Below are 15,520 nucleotides of genomic sequence, written 5' to 3'. Positions count from 1 at the left end.
CTCTATTATAATTATTTAAGTCAATATACATAAGAGCTATATCCATACCTAATGGATCCCCAAAGCTTTTTTCAATGTCCGTGTCGACTATCACCACTAAGTTCTGGACGGCCACCGTCCTCTAGCTCAGACACTTGGTTCACTTTTCTTGAGATTCCAGAAACCTCATTAGGGCCTAGAGAATTATTGCCTAAAGACGTCCCTGCGGCTACCGAACTAAGTGGTGCGACGTTAGACATACTTTGTCTAAGTTCAGACTTCCATTTTCGCTCAAGCATGGCCCAAATCAAAAAGAGTAGCGCTAAAGCGCCGAGCGGAACGCCGACACCGGCACCTATAGCAGTGTCATGGCACGTCTCGGAGCCGCCTAAACCGCTGCTTATGTCGGTAGGGGACGATGATTGGGTCTCGGACGGTGCTTGCGTCTCGGTAGGTGCTGTGGTCGAGACGTTTGAGAGAAGAGCACGTCCGTAGACGGCGTTGGCATCTTCGAGCTCAAAGGTTTCCACGCCATTATCAGAGTCATCGAAACAGCCAATATCATCGCTGCCATCTTCAGAGTGAACCAGTCTTGGTGCACCGCAGCAGTATTGAGAGCTTGAGCCCCAGGTGTAAATGATACTAAGGATGGCGCCCCCTTCTGGCGACGAGTATTCTAATTACGTTATTAGTCGGGGTTCGTCACTGGTGGTTGCTTCGAAGGGGATATCGGGGAGATTTAGCTTACTGCAATGCGGTGTGCACCCGGTCCAATCTTTGTTTGTGCATGCTCCTCGCCATAAACTGTATGGTTGTTCCCCTACACGCATACAGAGGCCATTGTCTAGACAGACATCTTCGGGGCCACAGCACGAGGTGTTTTCTTCGGAGCCGCATGGTACAGTATCTGGGGCTTCTGTCCCTAAGGGAAAGTAGCAGGTGCGGTCGTCTGCCACCATGGTTGCGACTAGGTGTAGAAGGGGCCAAACAACTGTGTACAGAGTACGGAGTACTGAGTGGAGGCGATCTCAGGCAAAACCAGCTCAGGAGTTCAGGTCGCATATAAGCCCGAGTTGCAGGGACCAAGCGAGAAACTCCATTATGATATTTGGGGCTGTGTAGCGTTGATCGTATCTGTACGGAGTATATGTACTTGCTGATCACAATTCTTGACCTTGAGTTCCGCGATCGTTGCTTCGTTAAAACTAGCAAGAGCGCCCGTCAATTACCTTTGTGGAAATGATCGATATTTTGCTGTTCGAAGGCGGGTCTTGCCGAGAGGTTAGGTCGAATATTCATTCTAATCAGGTTAAAGATCAGCTAGCCTTGGTTAGCCTTGCACTATAAAACCGGGGCATATTATTGGGCGTACCTGCGGAGTATTCTTATATAGGTACCGACGAACTACGTATAATATATAGAATTAGTGATTGGAGAAGTTTTTAAGATCACGACAGCGGATTGTAACTGCCTCATGTGTGGGCAGGCTTGCCCTCGAGATGTTTCAAGTAGGGCATGTTCCGGGAAAGCCTTAGCTCCAGCGCACATGCATAGGTGTTACTAAGTCCTTTCCCACCTGGGCACACCTGGGCAACCCCACACCAACAACCACCCACTGTTTCTTTTCCTTCCTACACTATGTATCCATATGCCTCCCTCAGGTATGGAAAAGTAGCTCATTGCATAGAGCGAAAGGGTGAGCTTTCAGCTTTAGCTATTATATATGCCTATAAGGCCGGTGTTACGTAGTCAAAGCGAGCCATTGTGCCAGAAAACAGACTGAGTACATGGATTACCGATTCCAGTACCATCGAATACATGTGATTTTCGACTTCGAGAAGAACTGGATCCAGCAGGACAGGATTCCAAGGTATGCTGTCTACCAGGATCAAGATCTGCCCTGGTTAGTGCAGCCGCACCTACCACTGGTGAATGCAGCAGCTGTGAAGAAATCAGCAAGAGAGCCTGTATCTGAGGCCTCTATTAAAATCTGGCATCGCCGGCTAGGCCATGTTAGTAAAGAGAGAGAAAAGCTCGAAGAGAAAGGAAACCGGCCAACAGGCCTAACATGGGATCAGGATCAGTCTGAACTAATCGCCCAGATGCAGATGCCGTCATCCATAACCCGTATCGCGCTGCATGATAACGTGCAGCATGCACAACAAGGCCAGGATCTGCATACAGATAGTCTGCAAGATGAAGAGATACAGGATCCAGGTCTGACAGATAGAAAGACGCAAGAGAGAGAGATGCAAAGTGAGAGAATTGGAAGACAGCAGACCCCAATTGCTGTGCAAAAAACATCTGATTATGAACCGATCACCCCGGCGTCGGTCGAACCGACACAACAGCACCAGCAAACAGCAAACAGAGGGGTCTTTTCCAGCGAATCTCCCTTTACCTCCGTCACCTACCTCCCTAGCATCAATGCAGGTAGTATGCGATGAGCTCACTCTCGATTAACTAATGACTCTGTAGGGTATCTCTGAAAATAGCATAATTCCCTTCACCCCTAGAATCCAGAACCGCAAAGATAATCTCCTCAAATACGCCCATGAATTCTCCTTCCTCCAAAACTTGGCGGAAAAGCGAAGCAACCTGTAATGGAGGGTTCTGAAATGCGCCACAGCCCATTGCGCCAAGTACGCAATGTGTGACATTGTTCACTGCGAGGACACGTAAAGTCTGTCTTATTTTGTCCCTGACTGTCCGAATGTCTTGTGGACGCGCTGTCTATTGTCAGCGTCTAGTCGTACATTGTGGTGTTCGTTTGGTCTATACCAAAATTGCGCTTATCTGGTGTCAAGAGAGGTCGCCAAATTGCTGCTAAGCTGACGACACCCACGGTGAACCTTTCTGCGGGCTCGTAAATTCGGGCGCCCGTGGCTACTTCATCTCTGAAGACGACCACATTCCGGGACCAGACTGCACCAAGCACAGGAAGAGGATAGAATCGCTTATGTAGTGTCGAAGCCAGTGTGCTTCGGAAGCATAGCGCCTCCTCTTGTGCTAATGCTCCCCGAAGCCATCCTCCTCCAGGGTGCTTCTCGCTAGCCATATTCAAGACCCCAATCTTGGCAGTGGGATTGGTGTCGAGGATAGCTCTGGCGGCCGTAAAGCTATCGCTATTCTGGACGGTGATTCTTGGCCTTCTCGCGTCTGGGGTGGGACCACGGCGTGGTAGCTGCGTTGAGTAGTAAATGGCCTCTGTTGATGCATCTGCAGATCTGATGATTTGCGGGGTGAGCCTACGGGTTTCCTGCGCTAAGGCTTGGCGTTGCGCCTTGTTTGGAGGCGTGGGTGCAGTTGAAATTGTCATTATGTAAAATCGGGAAAATGACGAGGCAAATTCCTTGGTGTCAGTTGGGGGGAACTGGGCCATTTTATATTTCTTGCATGACACACAGTGACGAGCATGATGGGTAAGAAATACGAACGGGTGGGCCGAGGCAGACAGCGATCCGCTCCGCCTTAGCGTATGGGTTTGATGATTGAAAGGGCTAACAGCAAGCGAGGTCTCAAACTGATTATCTGATCTGGCAGAGCCCAGAGAGAGAGAGAGAGAGAAGGTTCGATCTCTGACTGGGTGAGACTGGCTCATATACTAACTAACTAGTTAGCTAGTTAAGTTAGTTAACGTATTTCACAAGCGAGCCGGCCACACAAGCGAGCCGGCCACCCCACCCAACATACTAATTTCAAATGCATTTATCTCAACCAAAACGCCATTAAATTAAATAAACTAAAATCATCATCTATCTGGGCATGTTTCTCTTCTATGCCCTGGCTTCCTACATATTCCACATGCTCGTCCGGCCTAGGGGGGCGGTCTTAAACCTTCCGAAACCTGCTCACGATAGTTGTTGATACGCGCTACTTAGGCCTCAAATGGCTCCGAACGTAGCTCACGAACATCCTGAACTAAGAGATCCCCTTCGTGGACTATAGTCCTTATAGATCGAGTTCGCTTTTACTTTTTCTTCTCGTTTTCAGCGCGTAAATCGCTCACTTCTTTCTCGAGTAATACGGCGGATTGTATTGTGATCTGGTAGGCTTTCAAAACCTGGTTTATAGCGGAATTAAGCGGGCTCGGGGGGCTTCTTGATCTTATACGAAGCAATGCTTTAATTGACAAAGCTTGCTTTTATAACTAGATATAGTTCGAGGGCGTTTTTAGATCCTAATCACTACCCCGGCTAGAGGGGGGGGGTAGGGGTTCGAAGCCGAATATTAAGCTTTAAAATCACTATCTCCGGTGTAAAAGGTATTAAACCTATAGATCGAAAGCTATTTTTAATAGTCTCTGATTTAAAAGCTTTAATTCGTGCGAGAGGATATACTTCGAGGAAATCAAGTTTGTCGATATAATTGATTCCGTTCCGCATTTTCATTTTAACTATCCGGCCGTACGAGCGTTTTAACACCGTAAAACAGCCGATATCGAGAGGCTATAAAAGATAAGAGGAATACGGAGGTATATAGATTAGTATGATTTTATTCTCTTCACAGATTTTATCGAATCTCGGGGTTAAATGACTTCTATAGCCGTCGAGTATTAAAAGCCGATACGCCCCCTTCGTACGCGAAGAAGTAGTAGGAATAAAGAGCTTTTTAAGCTAGCGAAGTCCAATTTCATTAGAGGTCTATCTATTAGGACTAACCTTAAATCTCTAGTCCTCCGGGAGGCTATCGAACTAGGATTTAATAAAGACTTTGCCTTTAAAAATCACACACGGCGGGAGGGCCTAGCTAGTAGCATTCGTACACTTAATAATAGTCACCTATTCTCGATTTCTAGGCTATAAAAGTGCTCGCCGACTATAGTATTCACTCCTCGTTATAACCTTCGCGGTTGCCGTTAACCCTATCGCAAAACTAGTCTTATTAAAGTTATAAATATTATCAGGGTCGATCCTAAATTAAAGGATAGTTTTTTAAACAAGATTAAACCACTCCCTAATAACCTTCGGGTCTTCGCATTTCGCACGCTCGTAGTTATACCGTTTCGAAAACCGAGAGGATAGAAGAGGACGTCGTTTCATATAGTTCGTTACCTAGTTTTCGCTAACAGAAATAACCGGGGTAGTTCCACGCTTTTTAAGAAGAAGGTTCGCTATTTCTCGTACTATAGAAGGCCGGGGGGCTACTCCACGTCGATCTATAGAGAGAATCCATTTTTTAAGAGATTCCTCTTCAATTTCTATTAGTTTATGCGAATTGGCGCGAGAAATCGCGCGGCTTTGGTGGCCGTTTAGTCGGTCTTAAAGTGTTGAACGTAGTATCTTATAATAGCGCGCTAGTTCACGAACAGAAGAAATTTTTTGATTTTTAAAAGCCTGGATAGCTAATAAGATCCTACCCTCCTTCTCTATTGAATTTCTAGAGGATTGAGAGCGAATTGGTGGCATGGCGGGTGGTTGAATTAACTAAGTGCTAATATATAGACGCGTTTTGGGTGGGGTGGCCGGCTCGCTTGTGTGGCCGGCTGGCTCGCTTGTGAAATACGTTAGCAAACGTGTGAAGCCTGACAAACCAGGCATCTGCCTGTCTACCATAACACTATCTCACTCTCATCTCCTAGTGGCGATGATGAAGTTTTCTTCGCCTTGTTGCTTCAATATTCTCAAACTGCAACCACCAAGACGGCTGACGTATGGAACAATGCTAAGCTTTTCCGGGGCGGACCTATGGTTTAGGATTGGCGGCGCGGAGGGGTGGCTGCATTGAGGCTCTTCTACTAGTCTGACACTTTTCCGGATAAGGAGACTGGAGACTCATTGTGGGGCCGTCTATGAGTCGTATGAGGCTTGCGGGCCTTGCCGTTATCAACTATAGAAACTGAGATATTGTAAGTTAATATACTGTAGAAAGTGTAGAAAGTAAAGTGAATATGACTGAACAAAGAAATTCAAGTGAAGGAAGTCTATACTATAGATGATTTGTATAGTCTATATCGAACAAAATAACCACGGTCAATATTCTTTCCTTAAAATAGGTCTACAAAACTATTGTGATTTCCCACAGTTAGTTATCTGATCCCTGTAATAGAAGACTACTACAGTCTTACTTTCCTTTCTCCTCTCCACAATACAACATATTGCGTGTCTCGTAATCTCATCCACATTGTGGATCTTGACAGGAACAACTAAGGCGTCAGAGACACTATGGTTGAACATCTCTACCACTATCAGAACTTCCAGTGTTCTTGCTGTCCCATATCTAAGCAGATACATACGACCATAGGGTGTGGAAAATAGGGCTTCCCGTCCGCTCAGCCGTACTCAAGCCACACGCCGGTGAGTTAGTAGTTGGGTGGGTGACCACCAGCGAATCCTCACTGTTGTATGTTTTTTGTTTTCGCTTTTTTTGTCTTATGCCTGTCTGTCTTGCCTGCATGGTGAGGAAAACCTCACTGCCACCCTGGTTAGAAGAGGTTTATTTTTGTGAGACTATGAGATTACGGAGGACACTTAGCCCATTTATATGACCTGCTCGGTAGGTAAAGCGGGGCGTCAGGTTTCTATGGGTCGGACTGACATGATCACATAGTTTACTGGCCTAATTTCAACGGTGCCTACCTAGCTAGGTACTTAAGATAGGTTCCCACGCGAGACCCGCACAACGTGAAAACATGCAACCCCGTCGTTCGCCAATTGTGCGACAAGCCCATACTCCCAGTCAAGATACCCCTGCATATGCTTGCGAGCGTTGTTTGTGCCTTCGTATGGTCTCTTATACACGTCGATTGGCTGCGACAACCATCGTGACTCCGTCTCGAGGGGATGGCCGGCAGCTACCCAGGCCATTGTCCCTCCCACCAAATACAGCACTTCTCGCGAGATCGACTTTCGTGCCTCGTCAACATTCATCGCGGCAACATCACCATCCGGCGAGGTCAGCACGATGGGGCCACCACCGTCGAGAACCCTCAAATCTCGTGCAAGTTCGGGACCAGAAGCAAACCATGCGCCTGGGATGTGGCCTTTTTGATAGGATGAACTACGGGCGAGATCGACCACAGTCGCTCCTGCGAGATTTCGAAGGTCATTGATCGTGATAGAACAATCCGTTGAAGGATGCCACGAAGGTACTTTAGGCAACGGAAGTGCATCAGGCACTCCAGCTCGCTCTTCAAAGACATACACCTCCCAACCGAGTTGTAAGAGCCAGCTGGCTGTCATGCGCGCTCGCACACCATCTGTGTCGTATAAAACAATGCGAGCTCCTCGAACACCGACCCATTCATCGGTGGCTTGTACTAATTGACCTCCAGGAGCATTGGAGAAGCCAATCGGATGTCCGAGAGCGTACTCCTCGGGGTCTCTCACGTCTAACAGGTACAGAGTCCGATCTTCTAACTCCGCGGCAAATCGAGTAAGCTGATCGCTGTCAATAAACGAGACGCCGACGTGATTCGCCCAGGATTCAGCGTATTTCCGTGCCTTCTGCAATGTCTCGACTGAAGGGCTCGGAACCCGTCTCGTCTTTTTGGTCTCCAGTTCCAAACCCTCCAATGTCCACCCGATCGTCCCATTTCGGAGCGCAACCACTTTATTCGGGATTCCAGAGTTGATCAAAGATTGGGTGCCAACAATACTCCGCGTTCGACCTGCACAGTTGACGATGACTGTGGTTTCTGGAGATGGTATAGCCTCAAAAAAGCGATACAAAAGTTCCCCTCCTGGACAGCTGCGGCCGTGGGGAATGCTCATTGTATTATACTCTTCGAAACGTCTGGCATCCAAGACAACCACATCATCCTCGCTCTCCAGAACATCCTTGACCTCCCGCGCAGATAAAGATGGGGTGTGGTTGATAGATTCAACGAGCTCGCCAAAAGCCTTGGACGGTACATTGACATCGCGATAGACCTCGCCAACGAGGGCGTACGCAGAAAGCCCGCCTGTCAAAATGGCAACATCCCGATACCCCAGGGCTAATATCCGGGCAGTAGCCCGATCTACATAACCCTCACCATCGTCGTAGACAATAATTGGAGCCGACAACCGAGGGACTAGGGAAGGCAACTTCTTCTCGATTTCTGAAACTGGCACACTTAGTGCGAATAAAGGATGGGCCTCGGAATAGGGACCTTCTTCGCGGACGTCGAGGAGGGCAATTTCATGGTGATTTACCCAATGCTGGCGCAACTCGCGTGCGGTTATAGATTTGGTCATCTTGTTCAGATGCTAGGATGACAATTTCTGTTTATTTGAAATGGAGATGGAGTTGATGGAACTCTCAGAGAAGCGGAGTCTCGGGTGTTTTTCTCGGAGGGTTTTGGGGAAACCCGCCACGACTGCTTCGAAAATTGATATTCAGAAACACACGCAATACTTGGGCTTTGATTCTTTTCTACGATTGACGCATCCTATCCCAATCCCTGAAGGGAAAGAGGCATAGAATGCCGTTGCTTAGGAGGCTGCCCTTCTGTACCCCGCTCTGAGCTCGGTTGACGCCATCTCAGCGCAGGATGACCAATCGATTCCACCTGCCCAGGTGGACATCAACTCCGACCTCGGTCATGTCCGTTTACATCAAGCTAACACACTGAAGTCAGTATGTACCCTCGACAGCGAAGTTCCTGCGAAACATGCCGTAAGCCGAGCCGTTTTCAGTCCCGCCGAATGTGTAGCTAATGATAAATAGGGGCACGGAAGCTCAGGTGCTCAGGCGAAAAGAGCGGTTGCTCTCGTTGCCGAGGCTCAAGAGTGCCTTGTAAATTCAAAGACAAAGGAGCCCCTGGAAGGCCGAGAAAGCGTGCACGACAAGAAGAACCAGATCTCGATTTGCCGAACGGAGATAAACAAGTAGGATCCTCAAGCTCCTCACATTTATCGGCTGTCGTTTCTCACTCGGCCTTTGCTCAGCATGAATCTGGCAATATAATAATGGGAGATGGTGAGTTCGACTCATTGCCCTACGAGCTGGCCGGGAACTGTGGATTCGATTCCTGCCACTGGGAGACGCTCGGGAACGGCGACATTTATCCCTTCCCAATTGAGTTATTGCAGACAGAACGGCGTGACGGATTGCAAGACCCCGAGATACCTCCAATAGCCTTGGATGCATACATCTCCCCCATGTCATTCTCACAGTCTTGTAAATGCGACGAAGAGGTCTCCGATCTAGTCCGGAAATTGAGCCACGCGAGCATCTCACACAGTATCGTCCCCATTCTTCGCACAGGCTTGTCCCTCACGGAGAGGCTACTGATATGTCCTATGTGCTACGACGTATCCAAACCGCCTCGAGTGACCGTTCAAAAGGTGCTCCTTATTGGCCAGCTGATGTTCGAAATAACATCCGGCTATCAAACGTACCTCCGCTGGCTGAATGAACACTGTACTGAGCTCGATATCAGCAACGAGAGTAGAACCGTCTATCTCGGAGTCCCGTCTGAACTGAATTTACAAATTAGAGGTGAAAAGCTTCGGGATCTTGTCGTGCACGGCCTCCAGGTGGATGTCGCAAAGCTTTTGGTGTTGGGTAAACAGTTTGCGCAGCGGCAACGTGATCGCCATATGGTGGGCCATGAAGCTTGTCTCGATTCTGAAGGCCGTTGTCGGAGAAAGGAGGAGGCAGTTGATCATGATCCACTCGATCTCTGCCCGCAAGATCCGGTAGCGCGGAAGTTGGTACCTTGTTTCCGTATCGTTGATGAGGTCAGTAGGATGATCAAGCAAGTTGCAGATGCCGTTGTGTGATACCCATGTTTGTAATCTATTCATTTCAGGTGTTGCTGGACACCATGAAAGCCTCGCACATTGGGTCCCTACTTTGGTGGACATGAGCAATATCTTATGCCTTTCGAATATCATGAGTGAGAAACCGGAGAAACATTTTCCATTCAATCAAGTGGCTATCTAGCTCTTACACATCGACTGCGCAATGTGGCACCTATTCATTCCTGACTTTCCACAAGAGGAAGGCAATTTCCCAAGCCGACAAAAGCATGAGGATGTGATTTCAACATCTGCCTCCACAAGGGCAAGGGAAAGTTGTTTCTTGATAATGTTTGCCTCTGCATGACGACCCAACAGTTGAAGGCACTCGTGATACCCATGCAAAGCCCACACGTTATTTGGGTGCTGATGCGCACGTTTCGGTGTAGGGGAGAGCCCCAAATCTTCAGCATAAGCCTGTGCCGCCTGCTCAACTCTTCCCTGTTCCAATGAGAGCGCAGCATAAGCATGCCGAGCTGGAAGCATCCACCCCCATGGCTCTGCGAAAGGGAGCTCGTCTTCTAGAGTAATTGCTTCCCGTAATCTGGAGAATGCCTCGTCATAATCGCCTTTTCTATAACCGATTTCGCCATCCAGCATCGCAGATGCTACTTTGAGAATGTCGGTGATTTTGTTAGGGAAATCGAGACGTGTGGGAGGGACAAGCTTAGAGGCGAGCTTGAAAGATTCTCGTTCTTTGTCCGCTTCCTCGAGCTGAAACGTGGCCGCATACGCGATAGCCTTTCCATAGTGTCTCATCACGTTCGTGACACAATAGAGATTTTTATCCTCGAGCGGGTCGAGCTTCTTGAGTTCCTCCCACATTCCAAAACGAATGAGCACATGGACTCTAACGGCCTTGAAAAATTCCATCCAGTTTGCAAGTGCAGGCGTTTCGACCCGAAGAATTTCCTCCGTGATAGTCGCCTCCATTCGATCCGTGGCTGACAATGCTGCCTTGGATTTCCCACTAAGCATCGCAGCATAGATGAGGGAGTGATAGTCATGTAAACGATAGTAGCTGTAGAATGTCAAGCCGCCATTCTGTTCAAAGTATTTGTCGTCTGCGACGGTCGCTTTCAGATTATATTCCACAGCGCGGCGGTAATCGCCCACGAGGACATCTATATGGGCAGGCATGTGGAATGTGTGGCCTGTATCGGGGAACATTTCACGGATCATCTCTGCTGCCGGCAGGGCAGCCTCGGGAGTCGCCGACATTTCCATCAGGTGGATGTACATGTGTGCGGGACCTGGATGCAGTTCGACTTTCGGCATCTTCAACGCCCGATCAAGTAGGTCTTTCGCTTCAAATACCGGCGAAGACGCTATCGGGAGCCCTGTGGAGGCGTCGTATAGTTTTCGCGGAGCACAATTCATCAATGCGTCGGCAAAGAGTGTGATAATGTCGAAATCTCCGGGTCCGAACCTCACGTACACCTCTCTCATGGCATCGGCATACGCTCGGCTACATCCAGCAAGATCCATATTTGGGTCATCGTTGGGGTACCGTTTTGCAAGAGCCTTGATGAGCGCTTGCTCCCATTGTGATGCACTGTTTGCCCGTCTCAGCGCCTCTTGGGAAAATACATAACACTGCTTGATTGCATTGACTCGATCGCTTTCGTCGAACAGCGCCCATGTTTTGTTGTAATTAGAGCCTGAGCAGAAGGATATCCCCCAGTAGGCCATGGCGCAGTTCTCGTCGTGGGCGATTGCCTGCTTGTAACAGGCGATTGCTTCGTCATGGTTAAAGCAATATGTCCATACAAGAGCTCTGTTGAACCATATCTGGGCTTCCTGGGAGTTGGTACTGACTTTGCGACTGAATATTCCCAGATCAAAGTAGGGGTCGCTCGAGGCTCTTGCGGGCGGTTGGGTGCCGAGGGAGCCCATTTTCTAAGCTTGATAAGCCGAATACAAACTGTGCTAGTAACTGTCCCGCAAATAGGAAATAACGTTGGATCCAAATTAGCATATTAAGAACTTCTTACCAGGGGGATATAAGGAGTCGGAGGGTTTTTAGTGGCGGTCAGGTCGGTTGATTTTGATTCGACTCTCGGACCTTTTTAGAATTTCATGTATCCGTTCTCTCGGGGTGCTAGGCGGGCGAAGAAAGAGCTTGTCAAAGCCAGCAATAAGTGGTTGGCTCCGGAGGTAGAGATGATTGTTCTCCCACTTGCCGATTATAACCACTTGTGTGCGTTTGGCGCTATCACAACGATATTGTTGTCAAATCCCCACGACTCCAGCACGATCTCCGGCGTGCTCCGACCGATCATGATCGCGATGACCATTTGAACTTCCCCGTTAGATTCTGTAAGCCAGAATCCCGCATCCGACGTTAACTTAGAAGGCGATTCTGACAAGTCAGATTCTACCACAAGTGAGGGCCATTTATCCGTTCGAGCTTTATGAAAGTCTCCTTTGGCGAGTATTGGCAGTCGGGCTGTTTAGCGATGCCGCTTTCTGCAACGCAAGTGGTGGATTCAAAGGTTCGAAGAGAGCTGTCGAGGCCCATCGGCTGAAGAGACTGTAACAAGGGTCTTTGGAATTGCCGTGTGGCGGCTTCATGTGGCTGGGAATCTAGCACCTTGACGAGGATGAGGTTTTCAAGAGAGCCATAAGAATTACAGCGTCCCTGGATGATTTACGAGCCAAGGAAATCGATTTGTGTCTAAAATGATGGCCAGGGTTGCACAAAGGCTCCTTCCCATGCTAGTAGACGAATGCGGTCTACCAACCTCATGTGCCTTTCCTAGGACAGACACCCGTGCGTTAAGATGTGAGCTCAAAAACGAGATGATGAGGTCATTGTGGTCAACAACGTCTCCCGGGGCACTCCCCGGGGGTAAGGGCTCAGCCACCCGCCACATCCCAACAAATTGCCCGATTTGGATGGATACATACAAATGTACATACGAGAATATGAGAAATACGGGGTATAAAGCCGAGCATATCCCCCATCTGCCGGATGTAATGTAATGCAATGCACACCCTTGTCTCCATAATCACACCATACTGGTACAACTTGCTGTGATTATATCCATTTTTTATATTTTCTTCCAATAACTCGCATAGACCATGGCAACGTCAGGTCTAGCTCCAGTCCCAGTTCCTGCAGGATCCGATATTCCGACGTATAGCCAGGTCCCCGAGACAACTTTTGATCGTAGGTCTTATGCATCTTCCACTCATGCACTACTGCAAAGATCCAGGATCATGGCGAGGCCGAGATTTGAGACACCGTTGCTAACATGTGGTTCGCATGCAGTGGACTGGGCGGACCTCGCAACCTTGGATCTATCTCTGTTTGACGAGCCCGGTGGTAAAAAGCAGTTAGCCAAACAGCTTTTTGAGGCTATCCAAAATATAGGTTAGTACTTCACAATTTCAACTCCTATTTTGCACGCTTGGAATACTTATAAAGCCTTAGGCTTCTTCTATATTATAAATTTTGGCCTCTCGCAAGAGGATGTCGACCGCCAATTCTCTATTGGCAAGGAGCTATTCAAGCTCCCAATCGAGGAGAAGCTCAAGTTTCGTGCAGAGACTGAGAACGGTGGTTACAATGGCTACAAGCCAATGGGTCTCCGGGTAAGTTGCATATTGATAATATGTGACCCGAAAATCAGTCATCTCTAATCCTTCAACTTAGGAAACCAGTCCGGGGGTTATGACAAGACGGAAATCTACAACATCCCGAAATTCATCCCAGCCCTTGAGCTTCCGCAGCTGGACATTGTGAACCACAATCGTCCCATCATCGAGGGCTTCGCACGCCATATTCATGACCAGATAGCACGCAAACTTCTCACGCTCTTCGCCATCATCCTCGAGCTACCCGATGACTACTTCCTGAAGGTTCATCGCTACGACGAGAGAAGCGACTGTCACCTACGGTACATGAAGTACCACCGGCGTACAGAGGAAGAAAACGAGAAGGCCGGCGGGATTTGGACCAAGGGCCATACCGACTTTGGCAGCATGACCTTGCTGTTCCGCCAGCCCGTTGCTGCGCTGCAGGTTCGCACACCCGAGGGCGAGTGGAAGTGGGTCAAGCCGTATCCCGAGAGCATCACGGTGAACCTTGCGGACTCACTCCATTTCCTTACCAATGGATTCCTGAAGAGCAGCATCCATCGCGTCGTTGCACCGCCGCCGGATCAGAGGGACGTAGACCGCCTAGGTGTTTTATACTTTGTTCGACCGGAGGATAGTCTCGAGCTGCGGCCGGTGGTGAGTGAGACGTTGCGTCGTCTGGGGTATGATCAGACAACTGATAATAGTGCGCTTGGAATCACTGCTGGCGAGTGGGTGAAGGCGAGAGTGATTGAGGGAGTTGACAGAGGTGCGGTTCAAAGTGAAATCAAAGATCAGCCTATCATCGGGGGTGTGGTAGCTAAGTATTATGATTAGAGTGTACACATGTGGTGTCTCGGATGTTTGTTTATCTTGTACCCACGTACTCAGTTTACTCACTTCTCTCCTTCAAACCCCTCAACTCACTTTACAAAATATCATTCAAATCGCAGTAAATCCTCCGGGCTTCCTTCTATGGTCACACCATCTCTATCCTCCCGTGCCCCTAGTTGGTGGCATAGTCCCGAGATTTGGCACTTTCTGAGGACCAACTCGAGCGAACTGGTCCATCCAGTTTCGAAGTCGATTGGAAATTTTCTGTGTCCGCATTAATCGTACGCCAAAAATATTGACAACAGAAAATGCTATGTTGCTGACCGTCAAGTGGGTGCTTTTGCCCTTGTGATACAGTCTCAGGTCAAAATCTCAGCACTCTGCCTGCACTCGACGTAGGCCCCCAATCGGATCCCTGTCACCCTGACTCTTCTAGGAGTGGCTTCACCAGTCAACGATACATCTACTCTAAACAGAGTTAGAGAAAGTGTTTCTACAACCAATCATACGGCAACGGTCTACAGAGATGGTGGCGTGGAGAATGCACGATGAAAAGAATGGTCAAAATTTTGACTTTCATTGGTAAGTCAGAGCTGATCGTTCTCCCAAGCATTCTGCTCTAACCAATTTTTATAGGCGCCTGCTTATCTCACAGGACAACCATGAGATGTTTCCGACCTATCGTCATACATGACGATAGATATGTCAAGTGCCTGTGGCAAAAATGCTGATTCAATATCATTCTCTTCGAAGTCTGCCACTTGCGTGGCAGAAAACGGTCCCGCAAAGAAAGTCGAAGCCCTCAAGCTCTCCCTACAACTGTCCTTTGATCTAACGGATAGCCTCCTGCTCGTCGAAAAGTGGGACTAGTGCATTCAGAAACGCAGTCCCGATTTAATAGCATGATAACCTTCGCTCTAACCGCTACGGGACTGCAATTTGCACCCCAAAACTACAACGGCAACCAGATTATTCTTACTCAAGGTAACCCCGCGAGACCGGGTAAAAATGGCCATCGGTTGTGGTGGAGTCCGGGTTTTCAGAATCTCCTTCAAAGTTGATGTCAGATGTCCGCTATTGGCTTACCCGATTTTGCTCGACAAGACGGGGTGAAATGTCAGCAAGAGGTTAAGTTCACAGAGGAGAGAACAAGAAGGTCTATGTCCAGGGCCATCCCTTCGTCTTCGGCTTCCCCAAGCTCTCCGCATTGGTGCCGCATGGTGGTTCGGAAACTAACAACACCGGATTGGTTTTACTGTTCAAGATCCACAAGAACCCTTTTGGGGTGGATGCTCTTGTGTAAGTCCCCTGAGTCTATGGGGCTTAGGTATAGTCAAATCCAAGATTCGGGAATGCCAGTCTCTCCGCTCCGGCTAATTTCCTTACTTCGTTATGGTAGC

At 48.6% G+C, this 15,520-nt stretch overlaps 11 protein-coding genes across 11 annotated transcripts; 5 read left to right on the top strand and 6 right to left on the bottom strand.

Annotated features, from left to right (window-relative positions):
- Positions 1-71: 71 nt before the first annotated feature.
- Positions 72-938, bottom strand: N7525_005473 (uncharacterized protein; the record flags this gene model as incomplete). Its single annotated transcript, XM_002564735.1, has 2 exons — positions 72-655; positions 728-938. 2 exons carry the CDS (start codon positions 936-938, stop codon positions 72-74), a joined length of 795 nt encoding a protein of 264 aa, XP_002564781.1.
- Positions 939-1,766: 828 nt separating this feature from the next.
- Positions 1,767-2,468, top strand: N7525_005472 (GAG-pre-integrase domain-containing protein; the record flags this gene model as incomplete). The annotated part of the gene is made up of 2 exons (XM_002564736.2): positions 1,767-2,415; positions 2,458-2,468. 2 exons carry the CDS (start codon positions 1,767-1,769, stop codon positions 2,466-2,468), a joined length of 660 nt encoding a protein of 219 aa, XP_002564782.2.
- N7525_005471 (uncharacterized protein) lies at positions 2,443-3,361 on the bottom strand (the record flags this gene model as incomplete). The annotated part of the gene is made up of 2 exons (XM_061213416.1): positions 2,443-2,708; positions 2,761-3,361. 2 exons carry the CDS (start codon positions 3,359-3,361, stop codon positions 2,443-2,445), a joined length of 867 nt encoding a protein of 288 aa, XP_061070437.1.
- Positions 3,362-6,569: 3,208 nt separating this feature from the next.
- On the bottom strand, positions 6,570-8,156 carry N7525_005470 (uncharacterized protein; the record flags this gene model as incomplete). The annotated part of the gene is made up of 1 exon (XM_002564738.1): positions 6,570-8,156. One exon carries the CDS (start codon positions 8,154-8,156, stop codon positions 6,570-6,572), a length of 1,587 nt encoding a protein of 528 aa, XP_002564784.1.
- A 714-nt stretch (positions 8,157-8,870) lies between these two features.
- N7525_005469 (uncharacterized protein) lies at positions 8,871-9,686 on the top strand (the record flags this gene model as incomplete). Its single annotated transcript, XM_002564739.2, has 1 exon — positions 8,871-9,686. One exon carries the CDS (start codon positions 8,871-8,873, stop codon positions 9,684-9,686), a length of 816 nt encoding a protein of 271 aa, XP_002564785.2.
- Positions 9,687-9,845: 159 nt separating this feature from the next.
- N7525_005468 (tetratricopeptide repeat protein) lies at positions 9,846-11,600 on the bottom strand (the record flags this gene model as incomplete). The annotated part of the gene is made up of 1 exon (XM_002564740.1): positions 9,846-11,600. The coding sequence occupies one exon, from the start codon at positions 11,598-11,600 to the stop codon at positions 9,846-9,848; it is 1,755 nt and encodes a 584-aa protein (XP_002564786.1).
- Positions 11,601-11,726: 126 nt separating this feature from the next.
- On the bottom strand, positions 11,727-12,001 carry N7525_005467 (uncharacterized protein; the record flags this gene model as incomplete). The annotated part of the gene is made up of 2 exons (XM_061213415.1): positions 11,727-11,916; positions 11,949-12,001. 2 exons carry the CDS (start codon positions 11,999-12,001, stop codon positions 11,727-11,729), a joined length of 243 nt encoding a protein of 80 aa, XP_061070436.1.
- An 80-nt stretch (positions 12,002-12,081) lies between these two features.
- N7525_005466 (uncharacterized protein) lies at positions 12,082-12,421 on the bottom strand (the record flags this gene model as incomplete). The annotated part of the gene is given in 2 exon segments (XM_061213414.1): positions 12,082-12,345; positions 12,359-12,421. The coding sequence occupies 2 exon segments, from the start codon at positions 12,419-12,421 to the stop codon at positions 12,082-12,084; spliced, it is 327 nt and encodes a 108-aa protein (XP_061070435.1).
- Positions 12,422-12,788: 367 nt separating this feature from the next.
- N7525_005465 (uncharacterized protein) lies at positions 12,789-14,123 on the top strand (the record flags this gene model as incomplete). The annotated part of the gene is made up of 4 exons (XM_002564742.2): positions 12,789-12,876; positions 12,979-13,080; positions 13,141-13,301; positions 13,371-14,123. The coding sequence occupies 4 exons, from the start codon at positions 12,789-12,791 to the stop codon at positions 14,121-14,123; spliced, it is 1,104 nt and encodes a 367-aa protein (XP_002564788.2).
- A 554-nt stretch (positions 14,124-14,677) lies between these two features.
- N7525_005464 (uncharacterized protein) lies at positions 14,678-14,990 on the top strand (the record flags this gene model as incomplete). The annotated part of the gene is made up of 2 exons (XM_061213413.1): positions 14,678-14,702; positions 14,821-14,990. The coding sequence occupies 2 exons, from the start codon at positions 14,678-14,680 to the stop codon at positions 14,988-14,990; spliced, it is 195 nt and encodes a 64-aa protein (XP_061070434.1).
- A 138-nt stretch (positions 14,991-15,128) lies between these two features.
- N7525_005463 (uncharacterized protein) lies at positions 15,129-15,423 on the top strand (the record flags this gene model as incomplete). The annotated part of the gene is made up of 2 exons (XM_002564743.2): positions 15,129-15,229; positions 15,261-15,423. 2 exons carry the CDS (start codon positions 15,129-15,131, stop codon positions 15,421-15,423), a joined length of 264 nt encoding a protein of 87 aa, XP_002564789.2.
- Between the last annotated feature and the right edge of the window lie 97 nt (positions 15,424-15,520).

The sequence above is a fragment of the Penicillium rubens genome, assembly GCF_028828025.1.
Source record: "Penicillium rubens strain IBT 27055 chromosome Unknown utg000002l_segment0_segment0, whole genome shotgun sequence".
Taxonomy (NCBI): domain Eukaryota; kingdom Fungi; phylum Ascomycota; class Eurotiomycetes; order Eurotiales; family Aspergillaceae; genus Penicillium; species Penicillium rubens.
Note: the sequence above shows the minus strand (reverse complement) of the source record. Positions and strands in the feature narration are given on the sequence as shown.